The sequence below is a fragment of the Xiphophorus maculatus genome, chromosome 15 (assembly GCF_002775205.1).
Source record: "Xiphophorus maculatus strain JP 163 A chromosome 15, X_maculatus-5.0-male, whole genome shotgun sequence".
Lineage (NCBI taxonomy): Eukaryota > Metazoa > Chordata > Actinopteri > Cyprinodontiformes > Poeciliidae > Xiphophorus > Xiphophorus maculatus.
The window spans coordinates 10,120,903-10,137,568 of record NC_036457.1 but is presented as its reverse complement, the minus strand read 5'-3'; the positions used below and the strand labels follow the sequence as shown (position 1 = coordinate 10,137,568).

The 16,666-nt window shown below is 41.8% G+C and overlaps 1 protein-coding gene across 3 annotated transcripts in view; it reads left to right on the top strand.

Moving 5' to 3' along the window:
- The window catches only part of mthfd1l (methylenetetrahydrofolate dehydrogenase (NADP+ dependent) 1 like), a 39,528-nt gene that overhangs the window by 13,349 nt on the left and 9,513 nt on the right, over positions 1-16,666 (top strand). For all 3 annotated transcript variants that reach the window (XM_023347346.1, XM_023347345.1, XM_023347347.1), the window contains 9 exons: positions 4,203-4,343; positions 5,278-5,346; positions 8,085-8,196; positions 11,107-11,246; positions 11,406-11,447; positions 12,716-12,819; positions 12,963-13,140; positions 13,792-13,899; positions 13,998-14,150. In XM_023347346.1, coding sequence (XP_023203114.1) covers positions 4,203-4,343; positions 5,278-5,346; positions 8,085-8,196; positions 11,107-11,246; positions 11,406-11,447; positions 12,716-12,819; positions 12,963-13,140; positions 13,792-13,899; positions 13,998-14,150 — 1,047 coding nt within the window. The remainder of the gene's footprint in view (positions 1-4,202; positions 4,344-5,277; positions 5,347-8,084; positions 8,197-11,106; positions 11,247-11,405; positions 11,448-12,715; positions 12,820-12,962; positions 13,141-13,791; positions 13,900-13,997; positions 14,151-16,666) is intronic.

The window sequence follows — 16,666 nt, the reverse complement described above, 5'->3', positions numbered from 1 at the left end:
CATTTCGGCCGCTTGTATCCGCGATCTCGTTCTTTCGGTCATGACCCAAAGCTCATGACCATAGATGAGGGTGGGAACGTAGATCGACCGGTAAATCGAGAGCTTCGCTTTTTGGCTCAGCTCTCTCTTCACCACGACGGACCGGTACAGCGCCCGCTTGACAGCAGACGCTGCGCCAATCCGCCTGTCGATCTCCCGCTCCCTTCTTCCCCCATTCGTGAACAAGATCCCGAGATACTTAAACTCCTCCACTTGGGGCAGGATACCCCCCCTGACCCGGAGAAGGCACTCTACCCTTTTCCGGCTCAAGACCATGGCCTCGGATTTGGAGGCACTGATCCCCATCCCGGCCGCTTCACACTCGGCTGCGAACCGCTCCAGCGAGAGCTGCAGATCACGATCTGATGAAGCCAAAAGGACCACATCGTCTGCGAAAAGCAGAGATGAGATCCTAAGGCCACCAAATCGGATCCCCTCAACACCTTGGCTGCGCCTAGAAATTCTGTCCATGAAAGTGATGAACAGAATCGGTGACAAAGGGCAGCCCTGGCGGAGTCCAACTCTCACCGGAAACGAGCCCGACTTACTGCCGGCAATGCGGACCAGACTCTGACACCGGTCATACAGGGACCTGACAGCCCGTATCAAAGGGCCCGGTACCCCATACTCCCGGAGAACCCCCCACAGGGCTCCCCGAGGGACACGGTCGAACGCCTTCTCCAAGTCCACAAAACACATGTAGACTGGTTGGGCGAACTCCCATGCACCCTCCAGGACCCTGCCGAGGGTGTAGAGCTGGTCCAGTGTTCCACGACCAGGACGAAAACCACACTGCTCTTCCTGAATCCGAGGTTCGACTATCCGACGGACCCTCCTCTCCAGGACCCCTGAATAGACCTTGCCAGGGAGGCTTAAGAGTGTGACCCCTCTATAATTGGAGCACACCCTCCGGTCCCCCTTTTTGAACAGGGGGACCACCACCCCAGTCTGCCAATCCAGGGGAACTGCCCCCGATGTCCATGCGACATTGCAGAGTCGCGTCAACCAACACAACCCCACAACATCCAGAGCCTTAAGGAACTCCGGGCGGATCTCATCCACCCCCGGGGCCCTGCCACCGAGGAGCTTTTTAACCACCTCGGTGACCTCGTCCCCAGAGATTGGAGAGCCCAACCCAGAGTCCCCAGGCTCCGCTTCCTCAGTGGAAGGCATGTTGGTGGGATTGAGGAGGTCTTCGAAGTACTCTGCCCACCGGCCCACAACGTCCCGAGTAGAGGTCAGCAGCACACCATCCCCACTATAAACAGTGTTGGTGCTGCACCGCTTCCCCCCCCTGAGACGCCGGATGGTGGACCAGAATCGCCTCGAAGCCGTATGGAAGTCTTTCTCCATGGCCTCTCCAAACTCCTCCCACGCCCGAGTTTTTGCCTCAGCAACCGCCCGAGCCGCATGCCGCTTCGCCCGCCGGTACCCATCAGCTGTTTCCGGAGTCCCACAGGCCAAAAAGGCCCGATAGGACTCCTTCTTCAGCCTGACGGCATCCCTCACCGAAGGTGTCCACCAGCGGGTTCGAGGGTTGCCGCCGCGACAGGCACCGACAACCTTGCGGCCACAGCTCCGATCGGCCGCCTCGACGATGGAGGCACGGAACACGGTCCACTCGGACTCCATGTCCCCCACCTCCCCCGGGACGTGTTCGAAGTTTTGCCGGAGATGGGAGTTAAAGCTCCGTCTCACAGGGGATTCCGCCAGACGTTCCCAGCAGACCCTCACAACACGTTTGGGCCTGCCAGGTCTGACCGGCTTTCGCCCCCACCACCGGAGCCAACTCACCACCAGGTAGTGGTCAGTGGACAGCTCCGCACCTCTCTTCACCCGAGTGTCCAAGACATACGGCCGCAGATCCGATGAAACGATGACAAAGTCGATCATCGAACTGCGGCCTAGGGTGTCCTGGTGCCAAGTGCACATATGGACACCCTTATGCTTGAACATGGTGTTCGTTATGGACAATCCATGGCGAGCACAGAAGTCCAGCAACAGAACACCGCTCGAGTTCAGGTCGGGCGGGCCGTTCCTCCCAACCACGCCCCTCCAGGTCTCACTGTCATTGCCCACGTGAGCGTTGAAGTCCCCCAGCAGAACAAGGGAGTCCCCAGGAGGAGCACTCTCCAGTACCCCCTCTAAGGACTCCAAAAAGGGTGGGTAATCTGAACTGTCGTTCGGCCCGTAAGCACAAACGACAGTCAGAACCCGTCCCCCCACCCGTAGGCGGAGGGATGCTACCCTCTCGTTCACCGGGGTAAACCCCAACGTACAGGCGCCGAGATGGGGAGCAACAAGTATGCCCACTCCTGCCCGACGCCTCTCACCTTGGGCAACTCCAGAGTGGAAGTATGTCCAGCCCCTCTCAAGGAGACTGGTTCCAGAACCAGAGCCGTGCGTCGAGGTGAGACCGACTATTTCTAGCCGGAACCTCTCGACCTCACGCACTAGCTCCGGCTCCTTCCCCACCAGAGAGGTGACATTCCACGTCCCAAGAGCCAGTTTCTGCAACCGAGGATCGGACCACCAGGGTCCCCTCCCTCTGCTGCCACCCATCCCACACTGCACCCGACCCCTTTGGCCCCTCCCACGGAGGGGGGGCCCATGTTTCCTCTTCGGGCTGAGCCCGGCCAGGCTCCATGGGTAAAAGCCCGGCCACCAGACGCTCGCCATCGTGCCCCCCCTCCAGTGCTAAATTAATATCACATAAATTGTTGGTTATGAAACTACTTGTTAATGTAACATTTTGATTTTAATTGTCATTGATTTTGAAGCTGGAACTAAGATCTAGCTAACCCCCATTAAATTTAGTAATGATTTTCAAGTGCTTGTTGTCATTTACCTTTTTGCTGTTCTCTTCTTTGTAGAGTAACACAAGTGTAACAGACTGACTTTTGCTGGCTTATTAGTCAGGTGATTTATTTTGTTTAGCATTAGCTCTCACCTGCATTTTAAAACCGCATAAATAAGACTATTATGAGTAAATGGTGGTGTTTCTTTAGTGTCTATGCAATAACTGTTTGACATAATTCTAAATTCTCAAATGTAAGTTAAAGAAATGCTTGGGAGTCTTCTTTCAGCCAGCTCACTGGACGTGCACAGCAACAGGTGGAGGAAGAGCAAGGCTGCATTTATCTGTAGAAAACTTTGGTTATGCACTGATTTTCTCTGGCATCTCATTGAAATGGCATTAAAGCATATTTACAGTTTAATGAATTATTATTATTTTTTTCTAAGCTAACATTTTAAATCCTCCTTGTACCTCGATGATGTTAACAGGCCCACACCTAAGCTCCACCGCATTTTCTGTGATGCTGCCCAGCTGTACTTTAGCCACATATCAGCAGTAATGACAGCTAAATGAAATTCAGCGAATAAACAGTTCAGGTCCATGGGAAGCAAGCAGCCTTAAGTGAAAGCAAATGTTTACACAAGAAGGAAAATGACCCACCCATATGCACACAGCTACACTCTTCCACAACCACCTGAAATAACCCCCTAAGCTGTCTCAGCATATGCTTATATTTACTGCCATCCATTCTGTTTCATTCCTTTGGCCTCCACCTTCCTCCACTAGTGGATACCCTATAGCCCCTCAGGGTATCATGACTGGGAGCGGGAGGGGAGATCCTGAGGTCCTTGTTGGATTAATATGGTTCAAGACATGTTTCTCTCTCTGTTAATGTATGTGTGTGAGAGTCATGGAATGAAGACGTCCACTGTTATCTGTTTCCCTTTTTAAATGACCACTTATTCACTCATGTTCTTCAAGTCTTTTTAGTTTCACATAAATTACAGAAGAATCTCGCATTGAAATGAGTTAAACGTGTTTCTGATTACATTTTCTCCATCAAATCATCTCTCCAAACTGGGCTGCATTCATAAGCCATACTTTGGTACCCAGGCAAAAAAAAACAGGTGACTAAAGGAATTTTTTTTTTTTTTTACCTTGGCGCCACAGTGTTATTTCTGTTGTCTTGAGAAATACTCTATTGATATAAAGTCATTAGTGTTTAGACTCTCAAATCTGTCTTTATGTAACAGGGTGCTTTTTACAGCACAGTTTTAAAAAGGTAAGGGTGGAAATTATTGTGCATGGTTGTTTTGAATGTGCCATACTTGCAAAAATGTAACTTATATTTTCTCTCGACTTTTAGACTGGTTTTGACATTGCAGTAGCCAGTGAGATCATGGCTATTCTGGCCCTCGCGGATAGCCTAAAGGACATGAAGAACAGATTGGCCCGCATGGTGGTGGGATCCAGTCGCTCTGGAGAACCTGTCACAGCGGAGGACTTGGTGGGTTTTAGGAAGAAATTATTTCATCCCAAAGAATGTTCTAACTCAACTTTCCAGTGTTTGCTTCATATCTGTAAGCACTTTGATTGAAAGATTGCTTAAAAAAATGTTGGGACTTAATGGAAAATTTATATTTGGCTCTTGTTTGAACAAAAATCTAAAAATGAAAGTGTCTGGCAAAACCAGATAAAGAGTCTTTCCATAAATATGGATTCTTAATTCCAATTTACATGATTTTATGGTCAATGGAAACAGTCAGTGAATTAAAAGATGGACTGAGATAAACAATGATGTTATTGTTTAACATCGTGTTGGATCTTGCTGTCCTCCTTATAGCTTGTAATAAGACTTTTTGTTGATTGTACCTTTATCTTTTTCCATTGGCCTGTTTTCTGTTTCAAAACTGATAACTGTTAATTTGAGTGTATAATTTTTAATGTTTTACAAAATGTCAGTAATTTGATTGTGTACCATAATTCTTCCTCCCTGCAAATTTCCACCAGTCAGTTAAAAAAAAAAGTATGCTTTCTGGGTCAGACGTACTAATGCTTAACTCCCTCCACCCATGTTAGTTCAAAGCAACATGTGCAGTTTGCTTGTATCTCATGAATAGGATGTTAAGCAGAGTCTTCCTGCTTCTTGCATTGTCGGCCTTCACTTTCTCACACATGACTGCAATGTTTGAGAGCAATAGACAAACAAATTGACCATAGTTCACACGGGTACAGTTTTTATTTTATATTTTTGCTCATATTTGAAGATTTAGCATATAACTGTAAACTATAGTGTAGAAATAGAAGTATGGAAATTACTTAGTAATCAACAATTACAACTCCTTGGTTTATTTTGGATGCTTTTAAATTTATGGCCTGTTGTTCATAAAGTCTTTGTTTCCAACAGCTGTCCTCATTTTTCTTTCTTTCTTGTCTGACAGGGTGTAAGTGGTGCCCTTGCAGTGCTAATGAAAGATGCTATCAAGCCCACACTGATGCAGACCCTTGAGGTGAGAAAAACACATAATCTCATTTATCAGTTGAATTTCTTCATGTGCATGTGTAGTTAAGCACAAAATGTTAACTATTCGTACTCCTACTCTTTTAATGTGACAAACCTGTTTTTTCAAAACTGAAGAAATATTCAAGTTTTTGCATGGCCCAGGCAGAGTCCTGACTTAGAACACAGGAATAGAGCTAAAGATGAGGGTGATGGCAAAGAGATCTTCCAATTTGAAAGACTTAAGGTGGAATAAATGTAGTGGGTATCCCAACTGTTTATTTATGACTGCAGGTATCTGTAGGCATATTATACAATGAAAGTTTCTAACCCTACAGGAGTGAAGACTATTTTTCACTTAAGCTGTGATATCTGATGTGATAACTAGAACAGATAACACACTTGGATGTAAACTTTGTTTTAGGCTGAAAAATGCTGCACAATGTTTCTTTCTTTGTTTTCTTGGACTGATATAAAACTGAAATTTTCAATGTTAACAGTCATGCATCATCTTGCTTTTTGTTTCTTTTAAAAAATTTTTTTTTACTTAAACTGACATTTTTTGTTTATTTGTTCCTTGTTGAACAAGAAGTTTGATCACATCTTCCAAGTGGGGAAAAATAAACACAGCTTGTGACACGTACTGTGTATTCTGAGCATGAGGAGGGGAAGGGGGGGGGGTTGTATGGAGCAAAGATTTTGTTACTCTTTGGGTTTTTGTTTTTGGAGGAAGCTCTACGGCCCTGCTGTGTGAAACCATTTCCTGTGTGGGCTTCCTGTGATTCTGGTCAGGGAGCTGGTATCGGGACCAACCGGACCTCAGAGCTGCATGAGAACTTTCCACCGAACTTGACCAATTATTCCCCTTTTTGCCCTCTTGACTTGTCCTGGTGGTGAACAGAGATTCACTCATGAAACTAGAGCTCACATATGAAAATGTGTATTTTGTTGTAATGGACTTGTCTTTATATCAGATGGGATGGAGTCTAAAAGAGACTGAGCATAATGAGAAGAGCTTTTTTTTTTTTTTTTTTTTTACCTCTCCCTGTGTACGTGTCTGTTTAGCAAACCTCAGCCATTCTTTGAGGTTTTCCAAACATCCTCTCTCCACGGGGTTTCAGAAAACAACTCCAGGCATCTTTCCTGAGGGGGAGACTGGAGAGCGTAGCATAAACTGAGCCTCTCGAGTCCTGATGCTGCCTCATGTCAAAGGTTACAGAAGTTATGCATGATTTTGCAGCTGGTATGATGCACAAGTTGCTCAAAATGAGGAAATATTGACATGATCTCGATGTTCCTGTTATGTTGATCTTCCTTTCCTGCCTTCATTATCCCATTCAACAGTTGGGGATTTGACACTCTGGGCTTTCATCACTCTGCTGTCGCTGATGCATCTCCTGAAAGAGGTGGAAAGGGTGAAAGTTCAGGGGTTGGAAACGAGCATTATTCCGGTTGTTTGACGTTTACATTTATGTTGAAAACATGAATGACAAGCATGGAATAAAATCATTTTCCAACTGTGCACTTAGTTTCCTCCTACAGTAAATGCGGATCTGATTCATGCAACTTTCTCAACCGCTCAAAAAAAACAATTGGCAGCTTTTCCCAGAACCTAGTTTCACCCAGATTTGCTCCTCTGAGGGAAGACTGTTTATGCAGGCAGCATAGAGGTATGCAAACAAAGCCTTAGAAAATCATATTAGGCTGTCCCATCCTTCCTTTTTCCTCTCTTAAGGAATCTACATTCAGTGTAACAATAGGTCAGCTGGCTTTCATGGTTTTTTTTAGTCACAAAGTTGTCGCCTTTTTAGAGTCCAACATGATTGTGTTGGTATTTTGCTCTTGAAGAATAGCAATTGTCTTCAGTCGTGCATGCATTTGTGAAAGCCAGCTATAAACTCGAGGATCTGTGAGAGTTATTCAGAGCTTTCTACTTATAACATCCTTGTGGCTAAAGAGTTTGCTTTTTCTTTGGGTTTTTTTATTGCATTTTTTTTTTTTTTTGTATTTTGCAGACCCATAGTATACGACAAATTTATTTTATTTCAGTTATATGTTATCATATTTTGTAACGGAAGTGATCAGATCATAAAAATGCTAACAAAACAATCTGTTTTTTAGCATAAGATAAATCAATATAATTTTCAGACTATATTAACTATCTGTCAAGAATAAAAAGCACTGAGCAGGTAAAAATTTTCATTTGCAGCATTTTTTTTCCCAAAGAGTCTAGACAAAAATATGTACATTAGACCATAGAGTTGGTGTGATTTTAAAAATGGTTTCTGTTTAATTACTTTTTAAAGCCTTGTTCTTTGTTGGTAGCATGCTTGTAGGCCAACTGAGCAGTAGTCATGTTTTAGTTCTGTTTCAGGATTTTGTTTGTTGCTGTAAAGAAAGTTACATCAATTTAAGTAGTAGCAGGAGAAACCGGCTTTTAAGGCGCTCCTTCAGCTTGTGTTTGTTTTCAATCTTTAGAGAGTAATCTACATCAACACTTGGAAGTAAGGACCCAGACTTGGGTTGACATGCCAGTCAAGCACCTCTTAACTTGTCTCTGCTGGTCAGACAAACACTTAGCCAGCCAACGTGCATTCAAACCCCACTATTTACCCTGAAGTGTAACTGAAAGTTGTTCTTTTTAGTAAAGAAAGAAGCTGTTGATATTTCGGCCAGGCTTGGGAAGTTGCTAGGGTTACACTGTTTTCTAAACGGTTGTATGTTTGTGTGCCCCTCTAATTGTCGCAGGGTACACCAGTGTTTGTCCATGCTGGGCCCTTTGCCAACATCGCCCATGGCAGCTCCTCAGTGCTGGCAGACAAGCTGGCTTTGAAGTTGGTTGGACGGGATGGCTATGTAGGTAAGATCCTTACAGAAAGATCACACACACGCAAACGCACAGCCACAAGCCCTCAGGAAGGAAAACGGTACTAGATGAGCTTTGCTTTTAAAACCACAGCTGGTGGGATGAAATAATGACTTAGGATTTAGATTGACCACAGTGATGAACTTCAGCTGTTTCAACATTTGGCTTTTATCCATCTTCATTTTTGGTTGTGGCTCTGTTCCACCTGGCTCTGATGGACCGCTGTAGTATCCTCCTCTGGTCTTCTACTCCTTTCTAAGAAACTGACCAAGAGATTGTGCAAAAAACAGCAGAGAGGAAGGAAGCAAGTTGATAATCTTAAGAGGCCCAGGAATGCTTTAGAGTAAACCACACTAATCCCTTCAATGTCGAAGCACACTTGAGTATTTAACATTTTATCTGTTCATATCTAGCCTGCTGCTCGTTTTGTCTTCATTTCCTGTGACACATACTGCGTTTGGAATGACTGAGTTTTCCAGGTGTATTCAGTATATGTGCAGTTATTACTCAAGGGTTGATTTCTAAGAGTTTGACCATTGTTTTCTGTATAAAATGATATATGCTGCATTTATTCTGTCACTTGTGTAAGCAGAGAATTGAATTTCCAACAAGTGGCTGAGGATTCTCGTGTGCTTTAGGCCTCAGCTTCTTTCCACCCCAATTGTTTTCCATCTGTCTATCTTAATCCCCCTCCTCTGTCCTTGTGTTTGTTACCTGACTCTCAGATATGCCAAGAACTCGACCTCCCTTGTTTTTTCTCCCCAGGCAGCTCTTTTCTTTAAAACTCCACCTATTTCAGCTAATGAAGCACAAGTATATATTTTTTTGTTTTGTTTTTGTTTTCTTTTGCATGGCCATTGAAGATATACAACCTAAGATTTTTCACTTTTTCTTTTAGATGACTGTTTTGACATTCATTTGTATAAAATGTTCTTAATAATGCTAAAGAGTTTGGGCTTTTCTCAAGTATGTAAAGAAAATTCAAGCCTTTTGTTCTTCTCTCCATGTTATAGTATGGATTATAAAACAAGTAAGACCTTAATGATTTGATACTAAGCAAAGATGGCAGCCGTAACAACGGGAATCTGAGTCTTGCTTTTTTCATTTGAGGAATGGCTTGTTTTGATGAGGATGGCAGCCAGTTGCTTTGTGACTCAAAATTGAAAGCACTGCTGCTTACAAAGCATCAAGCATGTTATGTAGGAGATGTCAAAACTAAAAGAAGACATGTTTTTTTTTATTGTATGCAAGTAGTCTTAACTTCTGATGCTGCCATAACGTAATTTTAAGAACTGAGGTTGGGAAATCTGCCAAGATCCCAGAGTCAAATCTGTGTAATCCTGAGCTTTTTTTTAGAAAATGACTTCAGTTTTTTTTTTGTTTTGTTTTACTTTTTTTTTATGATTAACTAATAAATGGTAGGTATTTTTATTAGTTTGAGTCTTCCACTCTTCTTTTTATTTATTTTATTTATTTTATTGTCCTTGTTTTGTCGGTGGTGGACTTTCCGTCCACTTTAATTCCCCCTGAAAGAAGTACTTGAACCTTTTGTGACCTCAGATGTTTGAGGGGATCATAGTGATATTACTTATGGTCATGCTATATCATGCTTCTTGTTATTGTGGTGCGCTTTGGAATCTTGGATTAACGTGAAGAATTGCTGCTCTCTGTGGGGAGGAGGGTGGAAATCTGGGAATCCCACACACCAGATGTGTGTGATTCCTATATCATTAGCTGTCTGGATTACAAACTACAAAAAAGCCCTGGCTCCCACTTTCAGGACAATTTCCCACGTTAAAAAATCTGCCTAAAGGACTGTATTAAACTGTTTTTACATGTTTAGACAGATTGATTTATCTTTAAATATGAAGGTTTTAATTAGATGGTGACTGGGAAAATGTTTATTTAAGGTGCTATTGCAAGAAAGACTGGATCAGATTTTCTTGTTCATTTCAAACAACTTTAATGTTTTACTTTGGAAAATATGTATAGACAGTTAATGGTGGTATCAATGTTGCTTAATCTGCAGCAGTGCTGTTAGTAACGAGCCTCTGTTTTAATTCCAACTCTATGGTCAAATCTGAAACTTTGCTTTCGTTCTCATGCTTTTTATGACATCAAGTGACAGCCTAACTTTACAGCTAGTAAAGCTGTAAATTTACTGTAAAGGATAAAAATCTGCTCATGTGTATCTGCTATGTTTAAAAATATTTTCTGTCTGGGAGCAGGACTCTTTTAAAGAGCTACATATTTTGGAGCTTGTTTCCAGAAACTTATTGGGTAGGGTTTTTTTTTCCCTTGTAGGGATAAATTGACAGCTTTCCATCAAAACTTAACAGGCAACTCAAAGCTGTCTGCACATCACTAGACGAAGTAATGTTAATCGCTTAATATATATACACTCAAATGACTCGGAAGAGGAAACTACGTCTGAGCAAAGCCTGTAGACTTCTTGTTTTCTAGCTTTCTGGTTCCTGGTTCAGTGCTGTCCATATCAGAGTCCCTCTGTCTTTTAGAAAGCACTTAGCTTGAATCCATTACTCATTATTACTACTCAGACAAAGCTGTCTCTCCTAATGTTCTGCACTCTTGGTGAAGACTTGATCAGCTCATCTGTTTGTTGTTGTTTTTTTTTTTTATTGAGGTCAACTTTGATTTATATACAATATTGTACATAAATCAGCCGCTGTATTATCAATAAACGGATAAGGATAATTAAGCAATATTGACAGGTGACAGTCACACAATCAACTTTTTTTTCCAGAATCCACCTTAAATGTTTTTCTCAGTTCAGCAGCTGTGATTCAGTGCAAACCATTATTCTTTAAACACATTTTGCTCAATTTTCAGTTTGTTCATATTGCTGAAAAAGTGCTACTATAATACGTGCGTGGCTTCCTCCAGTGACTGAAGCTGGGTTTGGAGCAGACATCGGGATGGAGAAATTCTTTAATATCAAATGTCGGGCGTCAGGTTTGAGGCCCAACGTGATGGTGCTGGTTGCAACTGTTCGAGCACTGAAGATGCATGGAGGTGGCCCAAATGTAAGCTTATGCATTATGACCAGCACATTTATAGTAATAGACTTACAATTTTATAGTATCAGCTTCCTTCCTTTTCATTAATTACATTGAATGTCTAGCACAGTGACAGTTATTACAATTATTTTTCTGTTTCCAATTATCTGCTTTGCTGTGTTTTAGGTGTCACCTGGTGCTCCTCTTCCCAAAGAGTACATTGATGAGGTACAAGCTTAAAATATGTGCATAGAAACATAAAGCATGGAGAAAATGTGATGACCATGAAAGTGTCTATGAGCTGTTTGGTTGTTTTGAACATAGCTTCCAATCAACTGAAAATAAATGGCCTGGCATGTTTTTAATTTCATTTAGTTTTTAATTTCATTTAGTCAAAGGTTCATGATGTAACCATCACAATTAAAGTCACTTAAAAAAGACTGTAAATAGAACAGGCATGAGATGACATTATATGAAAATAGAGTGCCGCCATAAGGTTTATAGTTGTGCTGAGCTAATATGCTTTGTTGCTGCAGCTTTATTTTCAGCCGCAGTCAGAGCTCCACCTGTAAGAGTAGATAAGCAAGAACATGGTTATTTGATTATCAGCTCAAACAGAACATTAGTTTGTGGTTTCCTGGTATGTGAGGCACAGCTGAAGGGAGGTGCGATTCTGTTTGTGTGTGCAGTGTGTGTGTTTATTGATATCTGGCCAGAATCCCTGGACTCCGAGGCCGATTCAGCTGTGTAAATAATCACACAGTGTAAGTTAATTATGACGCTTGTAATAAAAACCAGAAGTACATAGAAAAATAGAACCAGGGACGTGCATTAATTGGACTTGTATGGACATGGTTACCAAAATCTGAAGGGACTCAGAGAAACACACACATGCACACACAAAGTCCACTAGATTTCTATATGCAGTCAATTCATTCTCCTTTGGAGTAGCTGCCATTTTGGTGTAGAGGAAAATGACAGGATAACAGATGGTACAGAGTGGAATATTTTATCAGAGTTCATTACAGAGTAAGTATGACAGAATAAATCTTAATATCCCTAAAAAAATGTAAAAGTGACCATTTAAGCCTCAAAACAGTTATAAAGGAAAGTAAATTTGTTTTGGCTCCTCAGCTAAATTGTTGAACAGGAAATAACAGCATTTAAGCTTGACTTCCTCTGAAATTGCAAATTTCCTGTGTGAGAGACCAACTTATCTCTCTCCAATTTAAGTTGCCAGTTACAATTCAACTTGATGATCACTATTACAGGAACCATGGTATTAGAGCTTGTATGTATTTTTATTTGGAGAAAAAAAAAATTCCTTTCTCTTCAGTTGTATACTACTTTTTACCATATACAGTCCCAATATAACTGGTTGTCTCAAAGTTACAAAAAGAAAACGGCTTTAATACTAATGACAAATATTTTAAATAAAAATACCATAACATATCTATTCTTTTAATCTCTGAGTTGTTTGTTTTTTTTTCTTGTAGAACCTGAGCCTTGTTGCAGGTGGTTGCCATAGCAATCTTAAGAAACAAATCCAGAATGCTCACCTCTTTGGGGTTCCTGTAGTGGTGGCACTAAATGTTTTCAAGTAAGACAAACTTTCAGAAATCCAGAACTACCAATGTTTGTTATTTATTGCATTATTTAGTACAAAAAACATTATTTCTGCTTTATTCATTGTACGTCCTCGCATCATTCACGTCTCACAAAGTCACCACTGTGATCTCTCAGGACAGACACTCAGGCGGAGATTGACCTGGTGTGTCAGCTCGCCAAGGAGTGTGGTGCTTTTGACGCCGTGCCGTGCCGGCACTGGTCGCAGGGTGGGCGGGGCGCTCTAGAGCTGGCCATGGCGGTGAAAGAGGCAGCTGGCAGGCCCACAAATTTCCAGTTCCTGTATAATACAGAGGTGAACACAGCTGTAATTTAACATTTTGTTGTATTACACTGCAATACTTTCATCTTTTATTTGCCTATTTTTGGATACTGTTTGTACCTAATGTTAATTTATTTGTTTCCTCCAAACACTGTGGGTGTACAAAAAGAATCAGCTGTTTTGAGTTAGTCAGATTGGGTAATTGTGACTTAAATTAACTCGACTTTCCCATTTACAGTAAGCTTATCTCCCTTTGCAAGAATACAACAGTGAACATTGAGTTCAAACTCTTAGATAAGCCAAAAGATTAGTTTGCATTATTCAGTCCTAAAGTTGTATCTTTCAGTTCATCACTGATGGATTCTGAAAACATTTTATTTTAGAAGCAGTCTTTTTCATGGCGTTGCCTTTGAACCTCGTGGCTTAGTTGTGTTCTTTTTCATTGCACTGAATATGTACTTTGCTACAAAAGCATTGACTGTATTTCCTCGATCTTTTTTTGACGTTAACTCCATACAGATGTGTACTCTATTTACTTGATCTAATTTCCCCTCCTTCCTTGGACTTTTCTGTGTGTGTGTGTGTGTGTGTGTGTGTGTGTGTGTGTGTGTGTGTGTGTGTGTGTGTGTGTGTGTGTGTGTGTGTGTGTATCCTCCTTTTGCTGATGTGCTCCCTTTCCCACAGATGCCGATCCTGGAGAAGATCAGAACAATAGCCCAGAAGGTGTATGGAGCTGAGGACATTGATCTGTCTCCAGAGGCCAGCAGCAAAATAGATTACTACAATCAACAAGTGAGATCACTGCTGCTGTAATAACTGACTGACACAGTGACAGGAATCATGTAGCAACCCTCACTCGTACTGTTTAACCTTTTCTTTCTTGTATTTAGGGTTATGGATCTTTACCCATCTGCATGGCCAAGACTCATCTCTCCCTGTCCCACATGCCTGACAAGAAGGGCGCACCGACTGGATTTGTTTTGCCTATCAGAGATGTCCGTGCAAGCATCGGCGCAGGCTTCATTTTCCCACTGGTGGGAACGGTAAGTGGGCTGTTGGAAGGATTTAGATGATAAAACTAGTCAGACATACCTTTGACAACTAAATATTATCCCTGGCAAATGGTTGATATAATTTGGTTTAAAATTGTCCTTAAGGGTTTTACAGAAATAAGGTCATCCATCCACCCGTCCATCATTTCTGTCTGCCCCTCCAGCCATCCCTCCCTGTCTCTTTCTGCTCATCTGTTATTTATTCATGTGTCCATCTATGCATTTATTGCTCCACCTGGCTATCCATCAGTCCACCTATTCATCCATATCTATCCTTCTCTCCACCTAATCACCAATCTAGTCTGTGGCGTTTGCAGCTTCCATATTTAAAGCCTGACCGCTGTACAAATAACTTTCATAAATCAAAACTTTAAAGCAAGTTTGAAATGGTTATGTTTGAAGTATGCCTGCTTCTTGCTAAGGACACTGAGACAATCTTTTTTTATTATTTGCAGCAATCCAACTTTGACATTTGACCTAGTGGCTACATGTGGCTGCTTTAAGTTAGTTCAGTAAGAAATTCTAGATTAGGATCTTATATAGTCTCACATTCTGGATTTTTTTCCCCTTCTTCCCATCATTTCTAAGTTCATCACCAAGCAGTTTTTGTTTTTCTAATCATTTCTACTTTTTCTGCTTGTTGTATTATTGTTTTGAGGAGCCATTTGCTGGGTGGAGCCCCTTGGCCATCGATGGGCAGGAAGGAAGCTGCTTCCTGCGGTTTTCGCCTCCTGCTGTTTCACCAGCGTGCCCTTAGGGTCCGGTTTGGATAGTTGGGGGCGTAGATGTCAACCGCTGGCCATGCTGAGCAACAATGTTGCTGGCATCCGTCCCCTCTCCCTAACCGCTCTTTGATCTGCCACTCACACAGTGACGACACTTAAACTTTGACTTCTTACTCAGAAAGGGAGTCTCTGATCTGTTCTCTGAACTTCTCAGCTGACTGGCATCAGATTGTTGTCGAAGGCTTCTGTCTTGAAGGATAATGTCCTTTTTAAAATGCCCAAATTAACTTTTTTGCATGTTTTTATATTTCCATTTGGATATCATCTGCTTCTCAAAACAGCCCAAGTACTTAAAAAAAACACCCTTGCATTTTTGGTTAATATTTAAGTTAATATTTCCTGGGATTTGGAAAATGTGTCTTTTCAAAAACCTCCCGATTGTTACCTAGCAACCCAAACTGAGCTCTAGCACGTTTGGTCAGCTGGTTTTACTGCTGGAGCCACTGTACAATGACTGCTGGAAAAGATAAGTGTTTTGTTGTTGACTTACCATCCAGAAACCACTTGTTTTTTTTAAAGATGCACAGTTGTATAATTACTCATCTGTTTGTTGCCATTTTCACTTTCGAGTGTAAATGTTGAGTTGATGGGCGTGGTCAGCAGCCACTTATTTAAAGTGACAGAGGCCCTAAAACAACAGAAAGGAGCTCAAAATAGGCAGAGCTGACAATGAGTTTGTGCAAAGAATGTAATGAACATGTTTTCTATAGCCCAGAGAAGCATAATAGGTCACCTTTGAATCTGTTTCTAGAAGATGCAACATTCAAAGTGTTAGAAATGAGCAGGAATGAAATATTTGCTGTATTTGGCACCAAGTAAAAAAAACAACTTAACCCTCTATGGCATGGCGTTGCCCTCAGGCAACAAACCACATAGCTGTACCTCACATTGCTCCTTTATTTTATTTTTTGGGGGGCATGATTTTTGACATATTTTTGTCCAAAAAATAGTTCTTTTATGAATATAGTTTTTGTTTGATTTGTATTTCATTTCTCATAATCAGTGTAGACAATCTTGGTGTTCTAGACCAATGTTACCCTGAGGCAACAAACCCAAATCTGGTTCCAGGAGGTGTCAGAGTCCGATTTTATGATTGACATGTAATTAGGGACCACCAAGCTCCCAAAGAATGCAGGAAAATATTTCTTCCCCACAAAAATAAAAAGTCATGCCATAGAGGGTTAAAACTTTTGAAGGGAGCTGACTGGAACAGGTGGAATAGAGTGTGTGGGAGTACTGGGTAGTCTCTATTACAAAGGAAGGATGGGGGGTCTTGACTTGGGTGAAGAATCATCCTGATGTCATTCTTCAGATATGTCAGGGAGGAGTAGCAAACAGAACAATGAATCTCTGTGGTGTTGGGAAATTAACAGAACTGTTTAATGCTGGATTCTCTAAATGCTCCAAACTGATTTAACAGATTTAAAAACCTGAACAAACACATAAAAGACAGCAGATGTAAAACAATAGCTTCATTTGTAATTGGCTGGCATGTTTAGTCAATATAAATTAGTGCAGGGATTAGGAAAAGTTGGAGCTCATTATTGTACAGTGGATCAATTTCAGTTCATGATCCTTTAACCTCTTCAGAAACTGTTTTGCTGTTGACTGACTCTTCTTCAAGATTGCTGTGGGGTACAATCCAGCTACACTGTGTCCTGCAGGGTTTTTTTCCACAAAGGCACATTGTGTCTGCGGATAATGAAGCGACTTATTTAGCCG